At 38.8% G+C, this 23,899-nt stretch overlaps 3 protein-coding genes across 5 annotated transcripts in view; 2 read left to right on the plus strand and 1 right to left on the minus strand.

The window, feature by feature from the left end:
* The first annotated feature begins 6,235 nt into the window (after window positions 1-6,235).
* On the plus strand, window positions 6,236-9,196 carry LOC146322141 (uncharacterized). The gene is made up of 6 exons (XM_084727539.1): window positions 6,236-6,448; window positions 6,687-6,754; window positions 7,045-7,330; window positions 7,486-7,640; window positions 8,111-8,390; window positions 8,473-9,196. Exons 2-6 carry the CDS (start codon window positions 6,691-6,693, stop codon window positions 8,621-8,623), a joined length of 936 nt encoding a protein of 311 aa, XP_084583665.1. The 5' UTR covers window positions 6,236-6,448; window positions 6,687-6,690; the 3' UTR covers window positions 8,624-9,196.
* A 1,528-nt stretch (window positions 9,197-10,724) lies between these two features.
* Window positions 10,725-16,281, minus strand: LOC146322142 (uncharacterized). Its single transcript, XM_084727541.1, has 6 exons — window positions 16,195-16,281; window positions 15,889-15,956; window positions 14,237-14,522; window positions 12,783-12,937; window positions 11,784-12,063; window positions 10,725-11,586 (listed from the first exon to the last, which is right to left on the minus strand). Exons 2-6 carry the CDS (start codon window positions 15,950-15,952, stop codon window positions 11,436-11,438), a joined length of 936 nt encoding a protein of 311 aa, XP_084583667.1. The 5' UTR covers window positions 15,953-15,956; window positions 16,195-16,281; the 3' UTR covers window positions 10,725-11,435.
* A 5,189-nt stretch (window positions 16,282-21,470) lies between these two features.
* The window catches only part of smarcc1a (SWI/SNF related BAF chromatin remodeling complex subunit C1a), a 29,523-nt gene continuing 27,094 nt past the window's right edge, over window positions 21,471-23,899 (plus strand). For 2 of the 3 annotated variants that reach the window (XM_084727543.1, XM_084727546.1), the window contains exon 1: window positions 21,472-21,916. In XM_084727543.1, the coding sequence (XP_084583669.1) occupies window positions 21,731-21,916 (186 nt within the window). In that variant the 5' untranslated portion in view covers window positions 21,472-21,730. Of the gene's footprint in view, window positions 21,917-23,899 lie in introns of all 3 variants that reach the window. The other variant, XM_084727545.1, reaches the window with a different exon arrangement.

Raw genomic sequence — 23,899 nt, forward strand, 5'->3', positions numbered from 1 at the left:
TTTATTCTTTGTCATTACTTCAGATGTGTATCATTCAGGGAACAAGATTCAGCTACATTTTGTTGTAAGATAAGCAGAGAACCATGTTTATAATAGGGATGTCTGAGATTAGTCGACTCTATGAATAAACGTCACCATTCTCCTTAGTTGGCACCAGAAATATTAGTCAGTTAAACTATTATCAATCTTTTTATCATGTACAATGCCAGTGAACTGTTGCCTTTAAGATGTTATGCAGCCTGAGCAGACGGCAGCCCCTCTCACCCGACAAAAATGCCCCGATGTCTGGCCTCGGATGTTGTTATCAGTAAAAATGCACCAATGACAGGTTGTAAAACCAGCGCAGTTTGTTCGTGTTTTCATGTAGAAAATGAAAATAAAGATTAGTGTAGGCTGTGTCAAAATAAACTGGTATACAACTACTCAACTGGAGCAACATACGTAACCACATTCAGCACAAATGTGGACATTAACCTGCAAGCAGAGCAGCTAACATTAGCCAGACTGTGTGGCAGGCTGGCAGCTAACGTCAGCTCCGGGTTAACCTGCAGGTTCTGTGATTCTCTCTGAAAAGGTGGAGCATTTAGCGAGATGCTGTCATGTTTTGAAGGACAGTGTGCAGTGTTCGTGCCGCACGGCGCAAAGTTCCACACATTTCAGCTGCATTTAAAAAATTATTTTCCCACAGCGGCGTCTCTCCAGTTATCATGACCTGATCGCTCAAAATAATCCACAGACCTTGTTGTGAGCAGTTTTGCATGAGAACTTCTTTGTGCAGTAGAATCTACCAGCACGACTTTCTTTCTTCATGAAACTACTCATGACAAGGTGTGTGGATTAGCTTGAGTCATGATTTTTGGCACTGGTTTTAAATTTAAAATGTTGTTTTTGATGCTTTTAGCACCACAAGTGAAGTGCCATCAGGTCCCGTTACATTGGAAAGATGGCAGACGTCTCTACGGCTGATATCAATTTAAAGCTTTACTCATTTTTATCCAGAGGGCAATTCAAATCTTTAACTGTATCAAATTTTACTTCAGGGTGTTCCTGTTTTACCCGATTAATGTGTCCTACATTTTTACTGCTTTTATTCATCTTTGGGTGCTTTTATTTTTATTGTTTTACTCAGCTACATTGTAAATGAGGTCTCTACCTCAATGTGTTTTCCGAGTTAAAATGAAGGTTGAATTAATGAAAATTCTGTGAAAACAACATGCATTGTGTTAATGGCACGGTCAAGGGATACTAATGATTATTTTCATAGTCAATTAATCAGTCGATTTTCTCTATTAATCAGTTAATTACTGTTTGTTTTAAAATGTCAGAAAAAGGTGAAAAATGTCAATCAGTGTTTCCAAAAGCCCAAGATGACGTCCTCAAATGTCTTGTCTTACTCACAACCCAAAAATATTCAGTTTACTGTCATGAAGGACTAAAGAAACCAAAAAATAGTTGGTGATTATTTTAATAATCAATGAATCATTGCAGCTCTAGAATGGTCCACAACAGATGGATGTTGTGGTACTTGTGTGGAGTTTTGAAAATATGACTGCGGATTAGGCAAAAATTATGTTTGCAGTTGTAAAAAAATGTAATTTAAAATCAAGTGTTCTAACTTGCTTTACTTAAAGTTATAAATTGGATGTTTTAAAATGGAAATTCAGACATGAATTAGAAGTTGTGGTTGTGGTTCAGTTTCAGAATTAATATTCAAAATATGGTTATTATTCACGTCTACATGCTGCAGAGAAAATTTTAATAAAGTAACATACAATACGCTCAGGCAGGACAAGAGAGCAGAATACACAGAACTCAATCTGCACCAAAGAAATGAGATGTTTTACCTGGAGATGCTGACAGAGCGAGGACACTTCCAAACCCCTAAAAACAACAATTCCTGTGCGCTTTATATACATCTCTTTCTTCATGTCTGCATCAGTTGAACCAATCAGAAATCATATAACATCCATCTTCAACATATTCCCATCACATCACACCGGATTACTCACACGCATCGGCTGCTTTCACTTCCCTACCAGTTATTCAAGTTTTGGAGGTTATCCAAGTATTTCCCAAGAAGTAAGCCAGAGATCACACAACACATTCTTTACATTAACTTTCATAAAACCATAGCAACAAAATCATTCATCCTCTCTCACTTAAGCAAAATTTCATAAGCAGGACTTGCAAAATAGTAAAAGATATGACTCCTACGTGTCACTGGACACTCTTCATGACCTCTGCAGACTGCAGCTCAGGGCTGAGCAGTATGGCTTATAAGTAATATCTCTATATTTTTAGGCTATTTTTTGCTATACAATATATATCTAGATCAAATCAAATATCCTAACATTATTGCAACAATATTGTAAGGATGGTTATGGGTGCTTTCACAAAATATTAAAGGACCAGTGTGTGGTCATTTAAAGTCCTGCATAAAGTACTAAAGTGATAGTACAAAGTAAAGTAACTTTACTTTTACTGTAGCACCTTACTTAGACTTGACTTTAACTGTTGTACTTTACTAAGTACTTTTTCCTTAAAGTGATAGTTTAAGGAAAAATGAAAAAAATGAAATGGTGTTCTGGTGTTAAAATGAAATTTCATTCAATATCTACTCACTCCTGTGCTGATGTGAGGATGGCTGAAGATCTCCAGTTCACAAAACACTCATGGGGTTTCAGCGGAAAACAGCAAATCCAGTATAATTGAAGTGAGTGGTGACCAGTTTTAAAATGTAAAAAAAGAACACAAAAAACCCACAAAACATTTCCATACTGCTTGCGTGGTGTAATCCAAGTGTCCGTAAGCCGCAACATTAAAATTTGACCCAAAAGATCCCATTTACACCACGTTTTTAGCCTAAATGTCAACTGTAGCCTCTCAGACCTGATCCTCGTGCACACACCTGAAGCGGGTACACAGGCTCTCGCCCAAGCGGCGCGGCTGCAGCAAAGAAATTATGTTCCTCTTCTATGTCAAAGTCTCTGACATTTTCTTCTTTGTTGAAAGTCTGCAAAGTCATCTGTGCGCGTAACAAGTCACTATTTCTGAGTAGATCTCTCTCTGTTGTCTGAGTCGCTTCCAGGTAGCATGTAAACACAGGTGTGAAGGTATCGCGAGATCTCGTTAATCTCGGCGTGTGCACATGGATCAGGTCTGAGAGGCTACAGTTGACATTTAGGCTAAAAACACGGTGTAAATGGTGTCTTTTGGGGTCAAATTGTAATGTCGTGGCTTACAGACACTTGGTTTACACCACACGAGCAGTATGGAGACATTTTGTGGGGTTTTTTTGTTCTTTTTTTTACATTTTAAAACTGGTCAACGTTCACTTCAGTGGTACTGGATTTGGCTGCAACGCTGTTTTCTGCTGAAGCTCTAGGAGTGTTTTGTGAACTGGAGATCTTCACCCATCCTCACATCAGCACAGAGGTGATGCAAATACAAAAGAATGTAGAGTTACGAGACGCACTGATGTTTATCTTGTTATTTTGCAACAGCCTAACGCTTATTGCACAATATGTAATCATAAAGTCAAACAGACCAGTGAATCAGACATTTAAGGCGTTTGTGTGAATATGGGGAGAAGTTTTGCGGCGCTCCAAGTCTTTCTCTATGTGCTTTTGAGCTGCCAGCCAGAGAGAGTTTCTGCAAACTGTGGGAATCCTTGACACAAAAACTGAAGTGACCCCTGATCACGTCACTGAATGACATTCAGTCTGGGAGACTGGACAGCAGAAAATTTCTTACAGCTGAATGCTGATGAATAGGTTTTGGTTTTTGTTCCAGGAAAATGTTGTGCCAGTTTTCTCACGAAGTACTGGGCATCTGTCCTCTGCTGCCGGCCAGTTTACGTAATTCAGAGGTAATATTTGATCGATCTGCGTCGTTTGACATCCATGTCAACCAGCTTATCAGATCTTGCTTCTTCCCCTTAAAAATACATCGGTAAACTCAGATCTGTAGAAGTAGTAGAAATGCTCTTGCACGCCCTCATCTCATCATGTATCGACCACTGTAGCACACTTTTCTCTGCACTTAGCATGTCTGGTCTCGATCGTCTGCAGGTGATTCCGAACACTGCTGCACGACTTCACACTAGGTCAAAGACAAGACAGTCTCACGTTACACCCCTACTTAGATCTCTTCACCGGCATTCCAAAAGCACTGAATTAGCATTGGTTAGCTCGCCCTCTTAGGTCAAGAGGGCGAGCTAACTGTCCGTCTGTCCCATGCTCACGCCTTAAGAACTGTGGTGATCAAGGTTTTGATCACCTTCGTAGCACCTAAACCAGGAGTCTGCAACCTGCAGCTCCAGAGCCTCCTGTGGCCCTCTAATGATTCCCTGTGGCTATGACAAAAAAAAAGTATATGAAAATTAATAATTTATTTTTAACCTTTGACTTTTTATCTATGATTTCTGCAGGCCTAAAGTGATTCTTACATTCCTCAGCTGTAAAAACATGCAGCATATATGCCAAATAATAAAAAGTCACAAAGGAAAACAGAGAATTTAATAGTTATGGCTGCTTCTTCTTCTTTATTGCATAGAAATGAAACGAATACCAAGGCTGAAAATGCTTAGTTGCGGATTTTTACTTTGCGCAATGTACACATGCCATGAAACTTCTCTATGTCAGCATCACTTCAAGATTTTTTATGTCAAAATGCCAGATGCTCTGGTACTTCTCTGTTTCACTCACTGAAGACACGAAAAGACATCAGCTCTCTCCAATTTACATTAATCATAACTATGAATTTAATATTCAGTTATATGTTCTTAGGGACAGTAACACCAAATTGAACAAATTTCTTTGACTTATATACAAATACTTGCACACGACATGCCAGAAACCAAATGTTCAAAACCTTAATGGGACAGTTGACGCCAAAATCAAAAAAACATATTTTATTTTAGATGTCGGACGTAGAGATGTCTGCCTTCTCTCCAATATAATGGAACTAGATGGCACCAGTGGTGTGATGCACAAAGCACCAAAAACTCAACTGTAATGTCTCTTTCCAGAAATCTTGACCTGGTTACTTCATACTTCACCCACACATGAAAAATTAGTCATTATCTACTCATCCTCACACACACCCAGTTCAGACAGTGTCCATGTGCACATGAAGGTGGCTCCAAGCTAAAGATCTACAGTGAAGATTCAGGCTAAAAACATGGTGTCTTTCAAGTTAACTTGGCATGTCGGGGCTTTAGGAGACTCAGATAGCAAATTGTTGCTTTGTTTCCACCGTTTTCCTGTGAAACTCTGGCAGTGTTTTGTGGACTAAAACTCTAAAGTTGACCTTAATGGGTGAATTCTCATTTTTGCGTGAACTATCCCTTTAAGATGATGTACAGACCTTGCTGTGATCGACTCGATGGGTCATGATCTTCGGAAAGAGACACTGGTGGCACTTTGTGTATTTAGTCCCAATATAGTCGAGAGAAGGCAATATGTATTCTTGATTTTGGGGTGAACTGTCCCTTTAGGGCTTTATGGCAATGAGTATGTGGTTTGGAGCACCACGAGGTAAAACAGAGTCCATTATTTTCTCTGTGTTAGGACTGTTAAAGTTGAGTTTTTGGGTATCTATACCTTACTGGAGTAATTGAGTGTTTTTCTGTCATTTTTCTGTTCTTTGTTACTTTAATCTTAATGCATTTGAGGGGAATTACTGATTATTTTTACTTTGCCTCTCTTCACACCCCATTTCTAAGACCGTGACTGATTTCAACCAATGCAAACGAAGTGGACAATGACTCAGAGAAAAGCCGATTCTTTGGACAAGACGAACATGACATAACAAGACGTACCAGAATGAAAACGATGTAAAAGATGTAACAAGGAAAAATGAAAATAATGTAACAAGACACAACAAAAAATAACAAGACATAACAAGATGTAACAAGATGAAAACAATGTAGTCAAATGATTGAATGTTGCAAAGAAATGTTAATGGTCATTTCAAAGAGATGCTCTGGTCCAGAGGCCCCCTGACTCCTCGGGCCCCTGAGCCTGTAATCCATCCATGTTCTTCGTCCATCACATTATTGAACTGCTCTGCCTGCACCGACTGTATTTACACCCCTGAAACTTTTGGTTCCAGAGCAGCATTTACTGTATGTTACTGCTGTTCACATTCTGCATCAACTACTGAAAGGATTTTAGCAAAACGTTTGTTGTTGTGTGTTGTCATGTGCCATGTTTTTTTTATGGCTTTATGTTTTAACGAGCACACTACAATGACCTGACCTGATTAACAGGTAATATTACCCTTTGTTTCATACAAGGAAACAGACAAAGTCTGTGGTAAATCATCAATAAACAATATGATAAGATGACATATAAATATCTCTGTGTGGTTCACATCAAATCATGTTCATCAACACAACATAAACTGCAGCGCCTCGTCTTCTTCTGAGTTTATTTTGCGACTCAAGGTAAGTGATTATAGTTGAATATTGAAGCTTTTACATTTTGAAGCAGTTTTTCTCTGCTTTCTGTGCACTTCACAGCCTACACACACGTAGTTTTATTACATTTCTCTACACTCTGGATATCTAACTTCTGTAGTAAAGATTGTTGTAGGTCTGGGATATAATTCATACAGTTATAATGTTGACCATGTTAACTTGTTCAGTGTAATTCTATTATTGAATCTTTTTCTGTCTCTACCAGAACAATGAAACACAGTTCAGTTCTGCTTTTGCAGCTCCTTCTGGGGACGTGCTCCGCTTACACCTACAGTAAGTATGAACTGATCGTATCATTGTAGGAAATCTTAGAGGATCTTAGAGGAATCAACTCATCTTTTCTCACTAACTTAATGTAAATATGCAGGTTTTATTTATTAAAGTTAAAGGTAGAGTCAGTAGGATTTATGCGAGCTGTTTGTAAAAAGTATCAGATCTGAAAATTAGCAGATTTTTGTGCAAGAGTTAAAACTCTTCTTTTTGTAGTTTGAAGAAAACATATGATGAAAACTTGCTGTGTGTCATTAATACACTATCATGTATTTTAACTGTCTCATTCATAGGAAATCTGGCTTTGCATGGAAGAGCGACCCAGTCTCACCGTTTTGAACACCCATTTGGATCCGCCTACAATGCCATTGATGGAAACCGTGACTCTAACTACGCGTCTGGATCGTGCACCCACTCTGTTGAACAGACCAACCCCTGGTGGAGATTGGACCTGCTGGAGTCCTACATCGTCACCTCCATCATCATCACCAACAGAGGGGACATCTATCCAGAAAGGCTTGATGGGGCAGAGGTTCACATCGGCAACTCTCTGCAAGACAACGGTGTCACAAACCCAGTGTAAGTAAAAAATATAATGACTACAGGGTAAATACATACTTACTCATCTCATAATCTATTAGTTTATAATCTATTAGCACCACCTCTGCAGTACCTTTTAAAGTACTGCAGCATTAAAACAAATTCATGCACCGTTTTCTCTCTGTCTCCTTTAGGGTTGCTGTAATTTCTCATATCCCACCAGGAAGATCTCTAAAAGTTACTTTCACCAGACTCGTGGAGGGACGTTACGTGATTGTGGCTCTTCCTGGTTCAAGAAAGGTTCTTACACTCTGTGAAGTGGAAGTCTACGGGTACCATGCTCCAACTGGTGAGAATGTGACCTATTACATATTAAATATGAAGCTGAAACCACATCAGATGTTATTTTCTGGGTGATGCTGCCACCTCATTTTCTATACAGCTGTGGTCACACCAGAAGTTCAGTCACACTCATTTGAATGAAGGAAATGGGCAAAATACATGTTCATGTACTGGTGTTTCCTGGTACTAACACTAACCAGGTGGTTAATTTTATGGAATTATTTAACTGAATGATGATATGAATTAAAATCATAAAATAAGAAACTGTGCACATTTTACACATTTACTACTCCTAGCAGCTGGTGCATCCTTCAGGTTTTGCAGCATTGATCTGAATAAACAAGGATCTGCACAACTTTCCATAACCTCTCCATCTCTTACTGCAGGTTCTTTTTAAAGGGCAACAGTAGTTGTTCTGCAGAGAGCATCAAGGAAAAAGGTATCAGAGCTGATATTTGCTTTGTGTCCTTTGTGCAGGAGAGAACCTGGCACTTCAAGGAAAAGCATCACAGTCTTCTCTGCATTCTTATGGCACTGCATATAATGCCATAGATGGGAATCGAGCCAGCAACGGGGGCAAGGGTTCTTGTTCTCACACAGGACATGACTTCAACGCCTGGTGGCGACTGGACCTGGGCAAAACCCATAAAGTGTTTTCTGTCAACGTAACCAACAGGGTTGAGAATTACTCACGACTTAATGGAGCTGAGATCCGAATTGGAGATTCTCTTGAAAATGAGGGCAACAACAATCCGAGGTAGTTTACAGTTTATAGTATCTTTAAAGTGCCCATTTATTACAATGACCAGAGCTGACTAAGTCATTTCTTCGTCTGTTAGGTGCGCTGTGATCTCAAGCATCCCTGGAGGTTTCACCCAAAACTTCCAGTGTAACGGGATGGATGGTCGCTACGTTAACATCGTCATTCCCGGAAGAACCGAGTACCTGCATATTTGTGAGGTGGAGGTTTATGGTTCCAGACTGGATTAGGTCTGAGGAGGTTAAAACTTTTTATACCAGGACCTGGGTGAATAATATTCTTCCATAGCAACATTAAAGAGCACAGCTGTCAAAGCTCACACCACTTCCTTGTTTTGACTTGTCATATTTGGAAATGGTGATATTATTGATGTTAATGGCTCTGATCCATTCGAGGGAAGGGGGTTGTTTTGTTCAATATGTTAGTCTAGTCTTTCTGACTCACTGATCCTTTATCTGATTGAGGTTCAAATCTGTAGCCAAGGAACCAGAGTCTAAATTAAATTCTGGAAACATTATTTTATTCCCCAAAAGTCTCTGCTTAGTCGGTAGAACTTTTAAAAGCACAGGAACTTTATGGATGGGGATTGCAGCGCTGATTTTACTGATTAGTTGATACTCACAGCAATTTATTTCAGCCACCATTTTTTTAAAAATCTGCAGCTGCAAACCAGTTTCTGCTTCTGGTTTGTCTGATCTTCACACATCTTAAGATCGCAGTGTACACATAGTCAAAAACAAGCTGAAGGAAACTTAGTTTCTTGAAAAGTAGTTCCTGGGACTAAAAGTTCAGGTTACATTGGGTGGAAAATGAACTGGGTCCAACCCCCTTGTTAAAAATTTACAATCTACTGATACTGATATCACCTACTGATTGTATATGTGATTTTGTACAAATTTTGTAGTTTTGTATTTGTTTGGGTCATATTTTATTTTATAAAGTTCTTGCTGCATTGTCTTTTTGTCTGAGTTGAAGTTTCCTAACATCTTATTTTTTCTAACATCAACATCTTTTCTAAGACTCTTCTTTGTACTGTCACTACCTGTGTATTTATATTATATCACCTTCTCTGAAATAAACTGAAGACAAATAGTCTGTCATGTCTTTGTTTTCATCTAATCCCTTTTCATTCCACATGGAGCAGTTTCTAACATGTATTGTCTAAGCTTAGTCTGTTTGTTATGTTTAAATCATAGAACATTATCTTCACAAGATGTTAAATTGTTGTAGATTTTCATTGGTCCCTCCTAACTGACCCTTCGCTAAGCCCTGCCCACCTTAGTTACTGTTGCTATGCCTGTCAAGCTTTCCACTCTCACACTGCACAGATGCTGTTTACACTGATAACGGACTGGATGGCCAGATACGTTTGTGTGACTCTGCCAGACATGTAAAGGGGTTTACAGCATGGAGACAAATATGAGCACCAACAACAGAAATGATAGATAGATACAGGGGTTTAACAACTTTTAATCCCTGGAGTTTATGCTCATTGTTGTCTGTGTTTTCACCATGGTCCTAAGACCTAAGACAAAGGCAAATTCCTCCGCTGACATATGAAAAAGGGACAGCCGTTCTTACACGTCATTTCATGTGTAAGACTTCATTCTCTTTCTCCATGTTGATGTGTTGAAGCACAAATTGGTTAGCAGCTGCAGATTTTTAAAAATGGTGGCTGTATAAATAAAAATAATAATAAATGAATGTATCAACCAATCAAAAAAATCCAGCACTGCAAGCCCCACCCCAAAAGTTCCTGTACTTTTGGAAAGTCCTAACCCATAAGCAGGGACTTTTGGGGGAATAAAATAATGTCACCAGAACGTAATTTAGACCCTGGTGCCTGTGATGGAAATGCACTGAGTTCCTCTAAGGGTTCTTAGTCCCTGGGCAAAGTTCCTGCAGTGGAAACATTGCTATGGATTCATTCAGTCAGATAAGGGATCAGTGAGTCGGGAAGACTAGACTAACATTCTGAACTAAGCAACCTGAATTGATTTTTTGATGCCTGAATCAGTTTTTGTGTATACAATTAACTAGCACTTAGTCCATTAGCTTGATGCGCTAATGAAAATTAGCATCACAATCATGTTAATATCATCTTAAGAAACTGATTCATTTTACTTAACATAAAACAACATGTGATCTGTTGAAACAAACTAATACCTGCTGATTTTGCGTTGTTAACACTCCATACTGACCAGTTACAGTAACCTCAAAGGGTCAAAACTCAAACTTATATTCATTTTGACCCTAACATCTTTATTTTATTTATTTATTATTTTCTTATGGCACTGGCTTGATGTGAATAGAAACCGACAAATTTAGCAGTTTGCTTCAAGCAGTATTTTATTTACAGCTTTTGTATGCAATATAGCGATGAAATAAAATAAAACTCAGCAAAACTCAGACTGACATGTAACACATATTGTTTTTGGAAGTAGGAATCATATTATTCAGTCTCTCAAAGTGTGTGATTCAACTTCTTCTCATGGTCAAGTGTTAAAAAAAAGCAAATAAAAATGCCAATAAATCATGAAATCAAATCATAATATTTACAATATTTAAGAATCACAAAACATATTGAACTGTATCATGATATGTAATCATGAGATAAGTGTATCGTCCCAGACCTAGCCACTGTAGGTTAAATAAAATCTACATATTAGTGATAAAAAATATTCCTGAATGTTTCCCACAAGACTCTCCTGGACAGTTTAACATTGCTATATGTTTATATTAAGGCCATCAGTTTTAATTTTGACATGTGACAGTAGAAAAAAAATTCAGGTGTGATCAGAGAATTCCATTTAGCTGCTTCAGTTTCCAGATCCTGGTATTGTTCATGTTGGCTCACTGTCATGACTAACTGATACACTTGAATGGATCAGAGCCATTAACATCAATAATATCACCTTTTCCAAATATGACAAGTCAAAACAAGGAAGTGGTGTGAGCTTTGACAGCTGTGCTCTTTAATGTTGCTATGGAAGAATAATGTTCACCCAGGCCCTGGTATAAAAAGTTTTAACCTCCTCAGACCTAATCCAGTCTGGAACCATAAACCTCCACCTCACAAATATGCAGGTACTCGGTTCTTCCGGGAATGACGATGTTAACGTAGCGACCATCCATCCCGTTACACTGGAAGTTTTGGGTGAAACCTCCAGGGATGCTTGAGATCACAGCGCACCTAACAGACGAAGAAATGACTTAGTCAGTTTAACCAGTGGGGGCTCTACAGATACTACTTTACCAAATAATTTGATGGATACAGGTTAGTGCCAGAACTGTTATATCAAACCAGTATTCTTTCATTTGTTTTTCCAAACAAACCAAAACACAGATATTCATTCATTACAAACCCTTTATTTAATAACTGTAAACTACCTGGGATTGTTGTTGCCCTTGTTTTCAAGAGAATCTCCAATTCGGATCTCAGCTCCATTAAGTCGTGTGTAAGCACCGATGGTGTTGGTTACACTGACAGAAAACACTTTATGGGTTTTGCCCAGGTCCAGTCGCCACCAGGCGTTGAAGTTGTGGCCTGTGTGAGAACAGGAAGCCTCGCCCCAGTTGCTGGCTCGATTCCCATCTATGGCATTATATGCAATGTATGTAGAATGCAGAGAAGACTGTGTGGCTTTTCCTTGAAGTGCCAGGTTCTCTCCTGCACAAAGGACACAAAGCAAATATCAGCACTGATAGGTTTTCCTTGATGCTCTCTGCAGAACAAAATGTCTCCAGTCTGTGTTTGTCTATTTGCGCACTGTTGCTCTTTGCAGTAGTGAGAAAAAAAAACTGCAGTAAAAGATGGAGAGGTTATGGAAAGTTGTTGTGGTTTTGACTACAAAGCGCCGTGCACAAGATACCAACTGTTCGTGGCTACGCCTTCATTTTGTCTTCATTTTTAGACCTCTCACCTATGGGCACACAGACTAAGCGGAAGTTCATTTGCTGTCTTGCACACGTGGCGGTATAAGATACCAATGCCACCAATTCCATCTGCTTTGCTCTGGGTGTAAGACAGGGCCCTTAGAGTTAAAGTTATCTCTCTCTGAAACAGAAAACCCAGAGTTTCCTTTGTCTCAGGGTTAACAAACTGAAACACAACCCAGCAGCTAACAGTTGTAAATGTGTTGGAATCTCACTATATTGAATGTTGGAGTTCAGACAAATGCCATTTTCCAAAGCAGATACACAGTATGTCAGTACCAGGAAACAGATACATGAACATGCATTTTGCCCATTTTCTTCATTCAAATGAGTGTGACTGAACTTCTGGTGTGACCACAGCTGTATAGAAAATGAGGTGGCAGCATCACCCAGAAAATAACATCTGATGTGGTTTCAGCTTCATATTTAATATGTAATAGGTCACATTCTCACCAGTTGGAGCACGGTACCCGTAGACTTCCACTTCACAGAGTGTAAGAACCTTTCTTGAACCAGGAAGAGCCACAATCACGTAACGTCCCTCCACGAGTCTGGTGAAAGTAATTTTTAAAGATCTTCCTGCTGGGATACGAGAAATTGCAGCAACCCTAAAGGAGACAGAGAGGAAACAGTGCAGCTGCAGTACTTAACAGGTACACAACAGAAGTGTCAAACTCAATTTCAAAACACATTTCAAAAAAAAAAAAAGTTGGGACAGGAGCAACAAAAGTGTTTGGAACATTTCACAGGTAAACGGGTTAATTTTTAACAGGTGATAGAGACACAAGTACACTGTTTAACATAAATGAAAGGTGTTTTGTGATTGTGGAGACACGTGTGTACGCCTCAGTCAAACACGAGACACATGTTCAAAGAACACTTTACTAATCCACACTCCTGTGTGGGGAAACGCCTTAACATAAATGAACGTGTTTTATGATGTGTGCTTCGGCCAAACGCACTTTTTTAATTTTACTATCTTGTGCAGACAGACCTATTGCACCACAGACTTTGTGCTTCGACCAGGTTTTAGCCAGTCAAGCCAGGTGCAAGTGGTTTCCACTGCAATGCACCGTGCACAAGATAGCAAATGTGCCTGACCACGCCTTTGTTTTGCCTTCATTTTTAGACCTCCCACTCATGGCAACAGAGACTAGGTACAAGTGCATTTACTAGCTTGCAGATAAAGCAAAAATAGCAACTGTGGCAGCGTAAGATAGCAAAGTCACCTGCGCCACTGGTGCTGGGCCCTAAATATCTCGGCTTTGTACTGTATTCAATTGAATACACGCTGAAAAGTTTTGAAAATCATTGCATCCTGTTTTTGTTTGTGCATGTGTGTGCTATAAACGAGGTCCTATCATTTTTAGAGTTGGGGTTGTAGACTATCTGCATCAGAGGTCCAGAGGTCCAATGACACTATCAGCAAGTCAATGGACACATGGCAGCCACTCAGAAGTGATCATTCACAGAGGCCATATTATCCTGAAATAAGCAGGTTTGATTGTTTTTATCTTTAATCTTTGAAAAACTTTTGTATATTAAACAGGTTGAGACTATAAACGAACACAATGCTCAGTCAAAATTGCCCAGAATTACAAAGGCAATGAATTATAAGACTAATTCTCAAATGCTGGATATTTTATTGTTACCTGGAGGTGGGCCACACCACCTTAGCTAAAATGATAAAAAAAAAAAAAAAAAGATACTAATATCCTTTATGAAATACAACTTTACCCTGATAAAAAAATATTACAGGCAGCAAATGCAATATGTTCAATGAGGGTGTGTAGAGTTTAGTCCATCCTCTAAGATAATTATAAGATGAGATGCATCACCATCAGGGTGGCTTTATGTCTGCTAGACAATTTTCCAGGGTCATTATGTCATTATATTTTGATACTTACACCGGGTTTGTGATACCATCGTCTTGCAGAGAGTTGCCGATGTGAATCTCTGCCCCATCGATCCTTTCTGAACAGCAGTCTCCTCTGTTGGTGATGATGATAGAGGTGACGATGTAGGACTCCAGCAGGTCCAATCTCCACCAGGGGCTGGTCTGTTCAGCAGTGCGGGTGCATGATCCAAATGAGTAGTTGGAGTCACGGTTTCCATCAATGGCACTGTAGGCGGATCCAAATGAACGGCCGTCGCGGCTGGACTGGGTCGCTTTTCCACGCAAAGCCACATTTTCTATGAATGACAGTTGAAATACACATTAAACACACACTTTTAAAACTTAAAAAAAAAACACTTTTATCGGCCTGAGCTGTGCTGGGTCACACCCAACATGGGTGGGGTCAAAGTGAGCCCATGAACAAGCGAGTGTTATGAGAAGAGAGAAACTTGAGAAAGAGAGAAAGATGTTTCTAAAAGTGTCTGTGTGTTCAGCTGTCAGTTCTTTAGAAGCTAATCTCTCTGGTTTGAAGTTTAGTTTCTCTTCTGTGTTGCTGTTTTTACATTCAGGTAGCTGCTGTATTTTAATGTCATGTTTGTTTTCAGTCATACAGGAGTCATGTCAAGTTACCACCGATGAAAACTGAATATTTCCTAGTTTAAAGCTTTTGAAAAACACAATAGCACAGGACTTTTATTGTGAAGAATTTTTGGTGTTCATTCACTGTTTTACAGCTGTTCGACTCGAGCTAAGCTGCTCATTTTAGTCATCCTCTTCTTCTAGTAAAAATTAACAGTCTGATTAATAGCAGATGAATTGCAAGTATGAAAGAGGATGAAGGTGTGCGCACATACACAAGAGACAGTGCCAGTTTATGCACAGCAGCAATTTCATTGGTTGTTTAAATCTGAGAGGATCAGTCAGGATCTGATGGTAATTAAAGTCCTGTGTTCTTCTACACATCTAAATGGTCTCACATACGGTCGCAGTTCATATGAAGAAATTTCTAGTTTTTGAGTAAAGCAGCTCGACTTCCATCAGAGCTGTCTACAAAATGATTTCTTCTGGAGAGTTTCCTCTGTCCTGTCTGTATAGAAAAGTTTTTAGCTTTCCTGCTTAATTACTAACTATATTTGGAGCAATTACATTACTTGGCACATGGAAACAAAACTGAAAGTGGCCTCTCTGATCATTAAAGCATCATTTAGATTATGTCAGGCAGCGCAAGCTTTCAACCGCTTTATTGTGTGTTATATTGATGTGTGAGTGTTTTATTTCAAGATTGACTTTAATGATAGTTGTGGCTGCTTTCAGTAATTAACATAGCACTGTTTTTATGTGCATTAATCCCTCTGTGCCTCAGATTGTGCATAACAGCACAAAAACAGTTCGCACAGGGGGAGATGCACCATCCTATTTCATTCACCTGCAGCCTATATCACAATGTTAATTTTTGCAGCCTCGCCCATCCAATTAACTGCAGTGCCCGCATCAGTACAAACAGATAATTTCAGCATTGCTGATAATGGTAGAAATAGGCTTCCACAGATAGAGATGAGACTTTAATGCAGATATCTGTCTGCTTCTCACTCTTAACAGATGAGTTGTTTCCTCTAAGATCCTCTAAGATTTCCTACAATGATACGATCAGTTCATACTTACTGTAGGTGTAAGCGGAGCACGTCCCCAGAAGGAGCTGCAAAAGCAGAACTGAACTGTGTTTCATTGTTCTGGTAGAGACAGAAAAAGATTCAATAATAGAATTACACTGAACAAGTTAACATGGTCAACATTATAACTGCATGAATTATATCCCAGACCTACAACAATCTTTACTACAGAAGTTAGATATCCAGAGTGCAGAGAAATGTAATAAAACTACGTGTGTGTAGGCTGTGAAGTGCACAGAAAGCAGAGAAAAACTGCTTCAAAATGTAAAAGCTTCAATATTCAACTATAATCACTTACCTTGAGTCGCAAAATAAACTCAGAAGAAGACGAGGCGCTGCAGTTTATGTTGTGTTGATGAACATGATTTGATGTGAACCACACAGAGATATTTATATGTCATCTTATCATGTTGTTTATTGATTATTTACCACAGACCCGCTGTTTCCTTGTTTGAAGAAAAATGTAATATTACCTGTTATTCAGGTCAGGTCATTGTAGTGTGCTCATTAAAACATAAAGCCATAAAAAAAAAAAAAACACGGCACATGACAACACACGAGAAGACAAAACAAATATAAGCAGCCAAATGAGAAAGTGTGAAGTGTGTTAAATAAACAAATATTTTGCTAAAATCCTTTCAGTAGTTGATGCAGAATGTGAACAGCAGTAACATACAGTAAATGCTGCTCTGGAACCAAAAGTTTCAGGGGTGTAAATACAGTCGGTGCAGGCAGAGCAGTTCAATAATGTGATGGACGAAGAACATGGATGGATTACAGGCTCAGGGGCCCGAGAAGTCAGGGGACCCCAGATTCACAAACTGTCTCCTGCCAAGTTGAGTCTGCTATCAGCTGCTGACATACACATGAGAATGAGTTCAACACGGTCGTGGCTGAACAAGCTTTTATTATCTGTTTTCCTTTTGTACATAACCATGTCAGATAAACACAGATATAAAACAGTAAATTAGATCATATTAATTTTGCTGCCAGCAATTATAAAAGGTTCAGCTTCCTGGTTTGACAACATTCATTTTGTTATGTAACACTGTTGTTGTTGTTGTTGTTGTTGTTGTTGTTGTTGTTGTTGTTGTGTTGTGATTAAGGATAAATAACACTGACACCTCTGGTAATGTGTGCACCACACAAGTACACAAAGCAAATAGGTGTCTGATCATTTGGAATAAGAAAAATGTGATTTCTGTACACACTGATGATGACTGACCTGCGTGTTGGATGAATACAATGATATGAAAATCTGTTCAAATTAAAGCTACTACTAAGGACTTTCAGATGTTGTTAATTTTGGAGCCCCCTGTGGACAAAAGTGGTAGTGTTTCCACCATAACAGCCACAAAATATAACCTCAAAAATAACATCAAAAATCCCCTGCTTCAGAAGAATTTCCTTATGTAGGTCACTAGAGGCATCAGTAATAAACTGAGACTGTTTCATAGCCAGTTAAAAATAGCAGCTTTAATGTTTTGGCTAAATTAAAAATGCAGCTAGTGTAAAAGCTTTATGCTAGCTTTAATGTTGTACGCAAAGTACTACTGCACATGTTATAATGAGCTTATAATGAATATAAAAAGCATTGAAACAGGAATATATGAACAGTTTATTTGGCTCTACAGCAGAGATACTCAACTTGCCACATTTTTATCAGATAAAATCAGTAAGTGTTAAATGGCCCATAACCCATCTTTCTTTGAAAATCTTTATTTTCAACTTCACTGACTGAATCTTATTGTTACTAGTATTACACTATTATTATTATTATTAAAACTAGTATTAGTATTAAAACTAGTATTACACAATAACATACAGTAATTCTACATCCTTATTTTAAGTTACTTTAAGCTCTTTAGTCCCATAAAGTTTGTCACAATAAGGTTTTTCTCTCATCTCTGTTATCTCTATATTTACTCCAAATGAACGCTTTTATTTTGGAAAAGTTTGCTGAGTATGTAAATAAGATTTAAACAAATAAGAGCTGGCACACCCAATACAGGTCTTAAAGAAAAAAGATTTCGTAAAAATATGTTAGATTTTACAGTCAGCCTGTCTACAAATTAACTAATTAAAGGGATAGTTCACCCAAAAATGAAAGTACAGTCATAATCTAATCACCCTCTTGTAGACTGAAGGTCCGGTCACAATTTAAGTGAATGGTGACCAGTTTTCAAACAGAAAATGTCAGTTTGTTTTGGAGTTCTTCTGCCCCCTAGCGGTTAAAACTGTATTAATTCAGCTTTAAGCTGCTCTAAACAATATTACTGCTTTGTCTTATAATGACAATCTTGCAGGTGAATTATGCCAAGATTGTGACAGGAGTCTGTGCAGCCGCGGCAATGCAAAATGTCCTTTCTTATAACTTCTGAACCTCCTCAGACTTAATCTGGAGCCATAAACCTCCACCTCACACAGGATCAGGGACTCGTGTCGTCCGGGAATGACTGTATTAACGTATCGACCATCCATCCCATCACACGCAAAGTTTCTGGTGAAACCTCCAGTGAGGCTGTGGATCACAGCACACCTGACAAAAACAGAAATTACTTTGTTAACTTTATCTAATGGTCAGAAGTTTCTCATTTATTGCTGTTTGTTTTTGTTGTTGTGCGACTTCGGTGAATCTGAACTAAAGTTTTAAAACACCAAAGCCACATAATAACTAACCTAATAAGTTTTGATCTAACTTTCTTTATTTATTCTAACTTTCTATCATCATGTTTTCTCTATTGGCAGGACAACCCAGCAGGCACTTTATCATGCTGTCTTGGACACTCTGCCATCCTAGAGGGAATTTTATCATGTTTTATCACATCCAAGAGGACACTTTTTGGACATTGGACACAAGACAACACAATAGAGGATTCAACTTTCCACATCACACTTGTGTAAACTGCATACTACCATGATTGCTAATCAAGGTGAACACAGACAATTATTCCGTCTTCAGAAGATAAATGTGAACAACAACCTTATCAAACATCATTCTGCACAATGACGCTCAAACATCCAGCTGAGGCGTACATAAGAAAGACGCGTTTCTGAGTGGAAGGGGACGTCAGTGTTTTATAATTAAGATATCACAGATACAGGCAGATCGTACTTACGATATTTATAAGACGAGCACGTCCTCAGAAGGAGCTGCAGAAGCAGGACTGAACTGTGTTTCATTGTTCTGGCAGAGACAGAAAAACAGTCCATAATAGAATTACACCCAACAAATTAATTAATTTAGTTAGAAGTTAGATATCAAGAATGCATAGAAATTAAATGTGCACAGTAAGGAAGAGAAAAATTAAATAACGCTCCATATTTAAAAGTAAAGCTGCACTTGTGTGCACTGGTGTGCTGATGAATGAATGCTGATTTGATGTGAACCACACAGGGATATTTTTGTTCACATCTTATCGTAGCATGCGTTGTTGTTTATTGAGTGATCTGAAAACTGGTTTTGTGTGGCTGAATTGTTGTCTGGGTGGAAAGTAGACTTTTAGAGGGCTGATACATGCTGCACAGTGCCAGAAACAGGTTGTGTTAATGAAAAGGAAAGAAAGGTGTGAAAATTTGTCAGAAATTGAGAGAATTTTTATTTTAATGTTGTACAATTTTGTCCAGGTGCTTTTTCTCCCGGGGTCGCACCCAGGCTGGCTTAAGCCAGTATAGAAAAGACGAGTATGGATTCAGTCACAGCCGGCCAGAGGTGACGCAGCCTCCTCTCTCTAAACGTCTTGATTTGGCTCATGATGGAAAGTCTCTGGCGATGCTTTTTGATGATGATGCCAGAGATGGCGTCCGTTTCAGAGAAGAGGAGTTGTTGTAAACCTGCTCCACCTCCTGGCCTTGGATGGACAGACTCAATGATCAGAGCCCCCTCTCATCCTGCCAGTGCAATGCTTTTTGTATCTCTCCCTTCAGGAATAAGACTACGTGGTCTTAAAGGGGAAGTTTGTGCCAAAATCAAAAATACATATTTGTCCTCTGACCTGTAGTGCTGTTTATCCACCTAGATTATTTTGGTGTGAGTTGTCAAGTTTTGGAGTTGTCGAGATGTCTGCCTTGTCTCAAATTTAATGGGACAGAACAAGTGTGAAATTTGTCTTTAATCATAGCAGCTCCATTTGCAGCATCAATAGGACAAGAAAAAAAAATACAACATGACATTACAAGCATAAAAGCGCCAAATTATCTATTTCCAGAAATCATGACCTGGTTGCTCAGGATAATCCACAGACCTTGCTGTGAGTGATTTCATCAAATTCCAATCAATGTTTCATTTTAATGGTAATAAATGATTGAATTTTGATCAGCTGCTGACAGACATAAAAGAAAGTTGTGCAAAAGTTAAGTCCAGTCATGGCTGAACAAGCTCTTATTATCTGTTTTCCTGCGCCTTTTGTCTTAAAAAATGTGGCATGTGCATGTGCTGTTTATAGTCAGTTCTCGAATACACACAGCTGTACTTCCTCGTCAGATAAACACAGAAATAAAACAATGAAATCAGAGGATTGCAGTATTGCTGAGATGCTGACAGGTGGATCATTTAAGGCACGACCTGGTTTGATTAGGTAATGTGTGCACTTTGCATTCTCAGGATTGTAATATTATATGATGCTAAAAAAAAACAATCAAATGTGAAACAACAAGAGTACAAAGAGCAAAAAGGTGCATGATAACTATTAACTAGTAATATAGCAATATGATAATAAATATGATTATGTGAAAACTGAATGTAAGAGGAAGTCAAACAAAGGGTGTCAAACTCATTATAGTTTGCCTCAAACAGTGAGTTGTTCATGTAAGACTATATAAATGTCTACTTTTTTTTTTTTCATATTACATAATTGCCTCTCATTTGTTTGTTATTTCAGTAATAACTTAATGATTAATAAGTAACTCTGAAAGCAGAAGTCTATAGGAAAAATAATGGAGAGAAGACATTCAAGTGTACAACTATCATGGCCTACAATTTATTTTAAATGGCTGTTATTATTGAATTGGCACCGCTGGAAACAAGTATATGATCTTGAGACTCTTGTGTATACTGACGTCTAGTGGCTGTCGGGGCCTTCAGTGTGCAGAGAAGAAAATCAGGGTGCATTCTGGATCATGTAGTTTATGGGCACTGTACTTCAGTAACGCAGCATGAAATTCTGCTGCACAAATCATATTCTTTGCAGGCTCTTACAGGCCACATAAAATGAGGCCAGATTTGGCCTGTGGGCCTTGTGTTTGATGCACGCAGTTTAAAGGGACAGTTCACCACAAAATGAGAATTCAGTCATTATCTACTCACCCTAATATCAACTGAAGGTTGAGTTTAGTCTTTTAGTCCACAAAACATTGCTGGAGTTTCACAGGAAAACAGTGTTGCAGAAACACAAAGACTGCATGATTTTTATTTTTATTTTTTATATCACACTTGTAAAGGGCATTTCATGTAAAAGCAGGGTTGGTAATGTAGTACATGTAATCGGGGTTATGTAATCAGATTTTTTTTTTTTAAAAAAGTAACTGCAATAAATCCAGATTAAATCCTAAAAAAATATGGAATTTAGGTTACAGACATTTACTGACATTGTCAAGAATGGCTTTGATTGTGTCTTTAAATATGGTCATTTTAAAATTACTTTTTTGTCATCGCTCAGAGTGCTGGAGCAGGTAGACACCAATTGTTCTCTTACATTTCCCACAAGCCCTTCAACGCCAAGACTCGCGAGACTTGAAATGCGTTAACACGTTTGCGGCTGCGCAATATCATTCGAAAACTTGCACGGTGAGCGACGCCGTGGAGGAGAAAGACAACGCAGCGAACAAAACACACAATGGCGACGGCGGCGACAACGGCAGGCGGAACGGGCTCCGGTGGACCGACCACCGGCCCGGTGGGCGGCGGGACCACGGTGGGACGAAAGAAGGACGGCGGTCCGTCCACGAAATTCTGGGAAAGTTCAGAGACGATATCGCAGTTCGAGACGGTGCGGCTGTGGATCGGGAAGCACTACAAGAAGGTGAGCTAACGCTAGCTGCTCCGGTTCTCCATTGATTTGTATGACGGCCCGCGTCCCGCTGCCACAATGGAGCGCTGCTATCCGAGCTAGCTGCTGCCACACAAAACTGCCTATTGCTAAACTTTAGGCTTTTTATTCAAGCTTTTACTTTTGTGCGCAAGTTACAGGTGAGAAATGCTCGCGTTGATTTGCCACAAAATAAAAAGGCTATACTTTTACTGGAGCGAAGCTGTTTATCAGTTAGCTAGCTCACTGTTAGCTGTATGCTATGTGGCCGCACTTGGTCGTTAGCAATCTAACACGTTCAGGGGGAAATGTTTACAAATGAGCTGCACATGCACGTTGCAGCTGCTGTACCTGTTCAAGGCCCATTTGCAGCTTTTGTTAATTCACAATATTCTAGTGAAACGATCTTATCGGCACCTGATCAGGCCCGAGAAGCTAACGAAATGCTAGTCACGGGATGTCGTGCATTCAAACAACTTCTAATATTGCAATCTAGGATCCCTCTTACATTTTATTCACGGTCAAAATATACTTTTGCCCGATAATAGTCATCAGGTCACTGGGTGTAGTTTGCAGGCGCAGTCGTATTTCGTGCTGAATTGCAAGCGGGGTTGAGTTTTGTCAACACAGCAGCATACCAGACTGTGCAGGCTCCACTCGCCCACTAAGTTAGCCAAACAAAGACTGGTCCTCCTGTCTCTTCATGCTCTCATTCAAACCCATTGACACGTTTCAGCCGATTATGTTGAAGAAGTTAGACAATGATTAAATTAAATAAACAAAGATGATGAGTTGTGGCTGCAGTTTTGGAGACCAAGTTATGTTTTAACACAGAAGCACGGCTGAAACTAAACATGCAGACTTAAATTCAGCACAAAGGCTAACCCATACGCATGCCTTGAGTTTGTTTACATTCGGCCACAGTACCTGAAACAGCTAAGTTGTATGTGTTTCAGGGCTAGATGTGGGTCTCCTTGACACTGTCCTCGTTATAAATAGATCAGGTCTTGTGTGAGCTTTTCCCCCCTTTTTTTAGTTTGGCTTGTCCTATTTTTCCATTGTCAGACCTTGTATCATGACTTGTCCTTGAAACATTGTAGCTCCAGTGAATCTGTGGTCAGGAAAAGATAGTGTTTGATAGATGGAAGGACCGGTGACAACAAAAATCTACTTTGTTGGAAAGACCTTCTAGGAAGACCCTGAATCTCCTGCAAGCTCCTGGTGTTATTGACCATGACCTTTGACCTCCTCTATGGAGGACAGCAAGTGAAAACACACATTTCACTGGGCATGTCAAATAAATGGATCTGTGTGGGCAACAATAACAACTTGTCATGTTTTTTAAAACAAAAATACACCTGTAAATTATTGCTTGGTAATATGGACAAAATCTCATGTCACAGTATCTTTTGGTCACATGTTTCAATATTGATATGTATTGATATTTCAGCAATATATATTATATATTGATGACTATTGGTGGTTTCAGAATCAGAAATACTTTATTGATCCCTGTGGGTGAAATTGTTTATGTAAGAGTATAGACTGGTTTATATGCACAGTGTAAATAAATAAATACAGTAATGATTGTACTACTGAATTGGTATTAAACAGTTGAATTATTCCTGTAGTGTTAGACATTATTGCACAAATATCAATATTGTTGGATATTTTTGATAAGTAGTCATCATTAGTTTGGATATAATGAGTTAAGTTGACAAAGGCAAGCAGATCAGCTAGAACAGTCTGGTAAATTCAGAGAATCACATAATTTTACTGTAATGCAGCCTTTAAAACCAGGAAAAAGACACCACTTATACCATATCACAATACAACAATATCCAGACTCTAAGATAAAACAGGATATCTAGTATCATATCACAGTATCAATTTAATATCAATAATATTACCTAGCCCTACTTAAAACATTTGGACAGGTTTGTCATTTGGAATAAGTTAACATTATTTTAGGAAACT

This window comes from Lutjanus erythropterus, chromosome 9 (assembly GCF_056507025.1).
Source record: "Lutjanus erythropterus isolate fLutEry1 chromosome 9, fLutEry1.hap2, whole genome shotgun sequence".
Lineage (NCBI taxonomy): Eukaryota > Metazoa > Chordata > Actinopteri > Lutjaniformes > Lutjanidae > Lutjanus > Lutjanus erythropterus.

What these genes read in the sequence shown, in the direction of transcription:
- LOC146322142 (XM_084727541.1), bottom strand. Translation starts at nt 15,952, where the DNA reads ATGAAACACAGTTCAGTTCTGCTTTTGCAGCTCCTTCTGGGGACGTGC. An exon ending in GATGGTATCACAAACCCGGT is followed by an intron (nt 12,938 to 14,236) that starts GTAAGTATCAAA and finishes TGTCTCCTTTAG; the next exon opens with GGTTGCTGCAATTTCTCGTA. An exon ending in AAGGGCAACAACAATCCCAG is followed by an intron (nt 11,587 to 11,783) that starts GTAGTTTACAGT and finishes TTCGTCTGTTAG; the next exon opens with GTGCGCTGTGATCTCAAGCA.
- LOC146322141 (XM_084727539.1), top strand. Translation starts at nt 6,691, where the DNA reads ATGAAACACAGTTCAGTTCTGCTTTTGCAGCTCCTTCTGGGGACGTGC. An exon ending in GTGCTCCGCTTACACCTACA is followed by an intron (nt 6,755 to 7,044) that starts GTAAGTATGAAC and finishes TCTCATTCATAG; the next exon opens with GAAATCTGGCTTTGCATGGA. An exon ending in CGGGTACCATGCTCCAACTG is followed by an intron (nt 7,641 to 8,110) that starts GTGAGAATGTGA and finishes TCCTTTGTGCAG; the next exon opens with GAGAGAACCTGGCACTTCAA.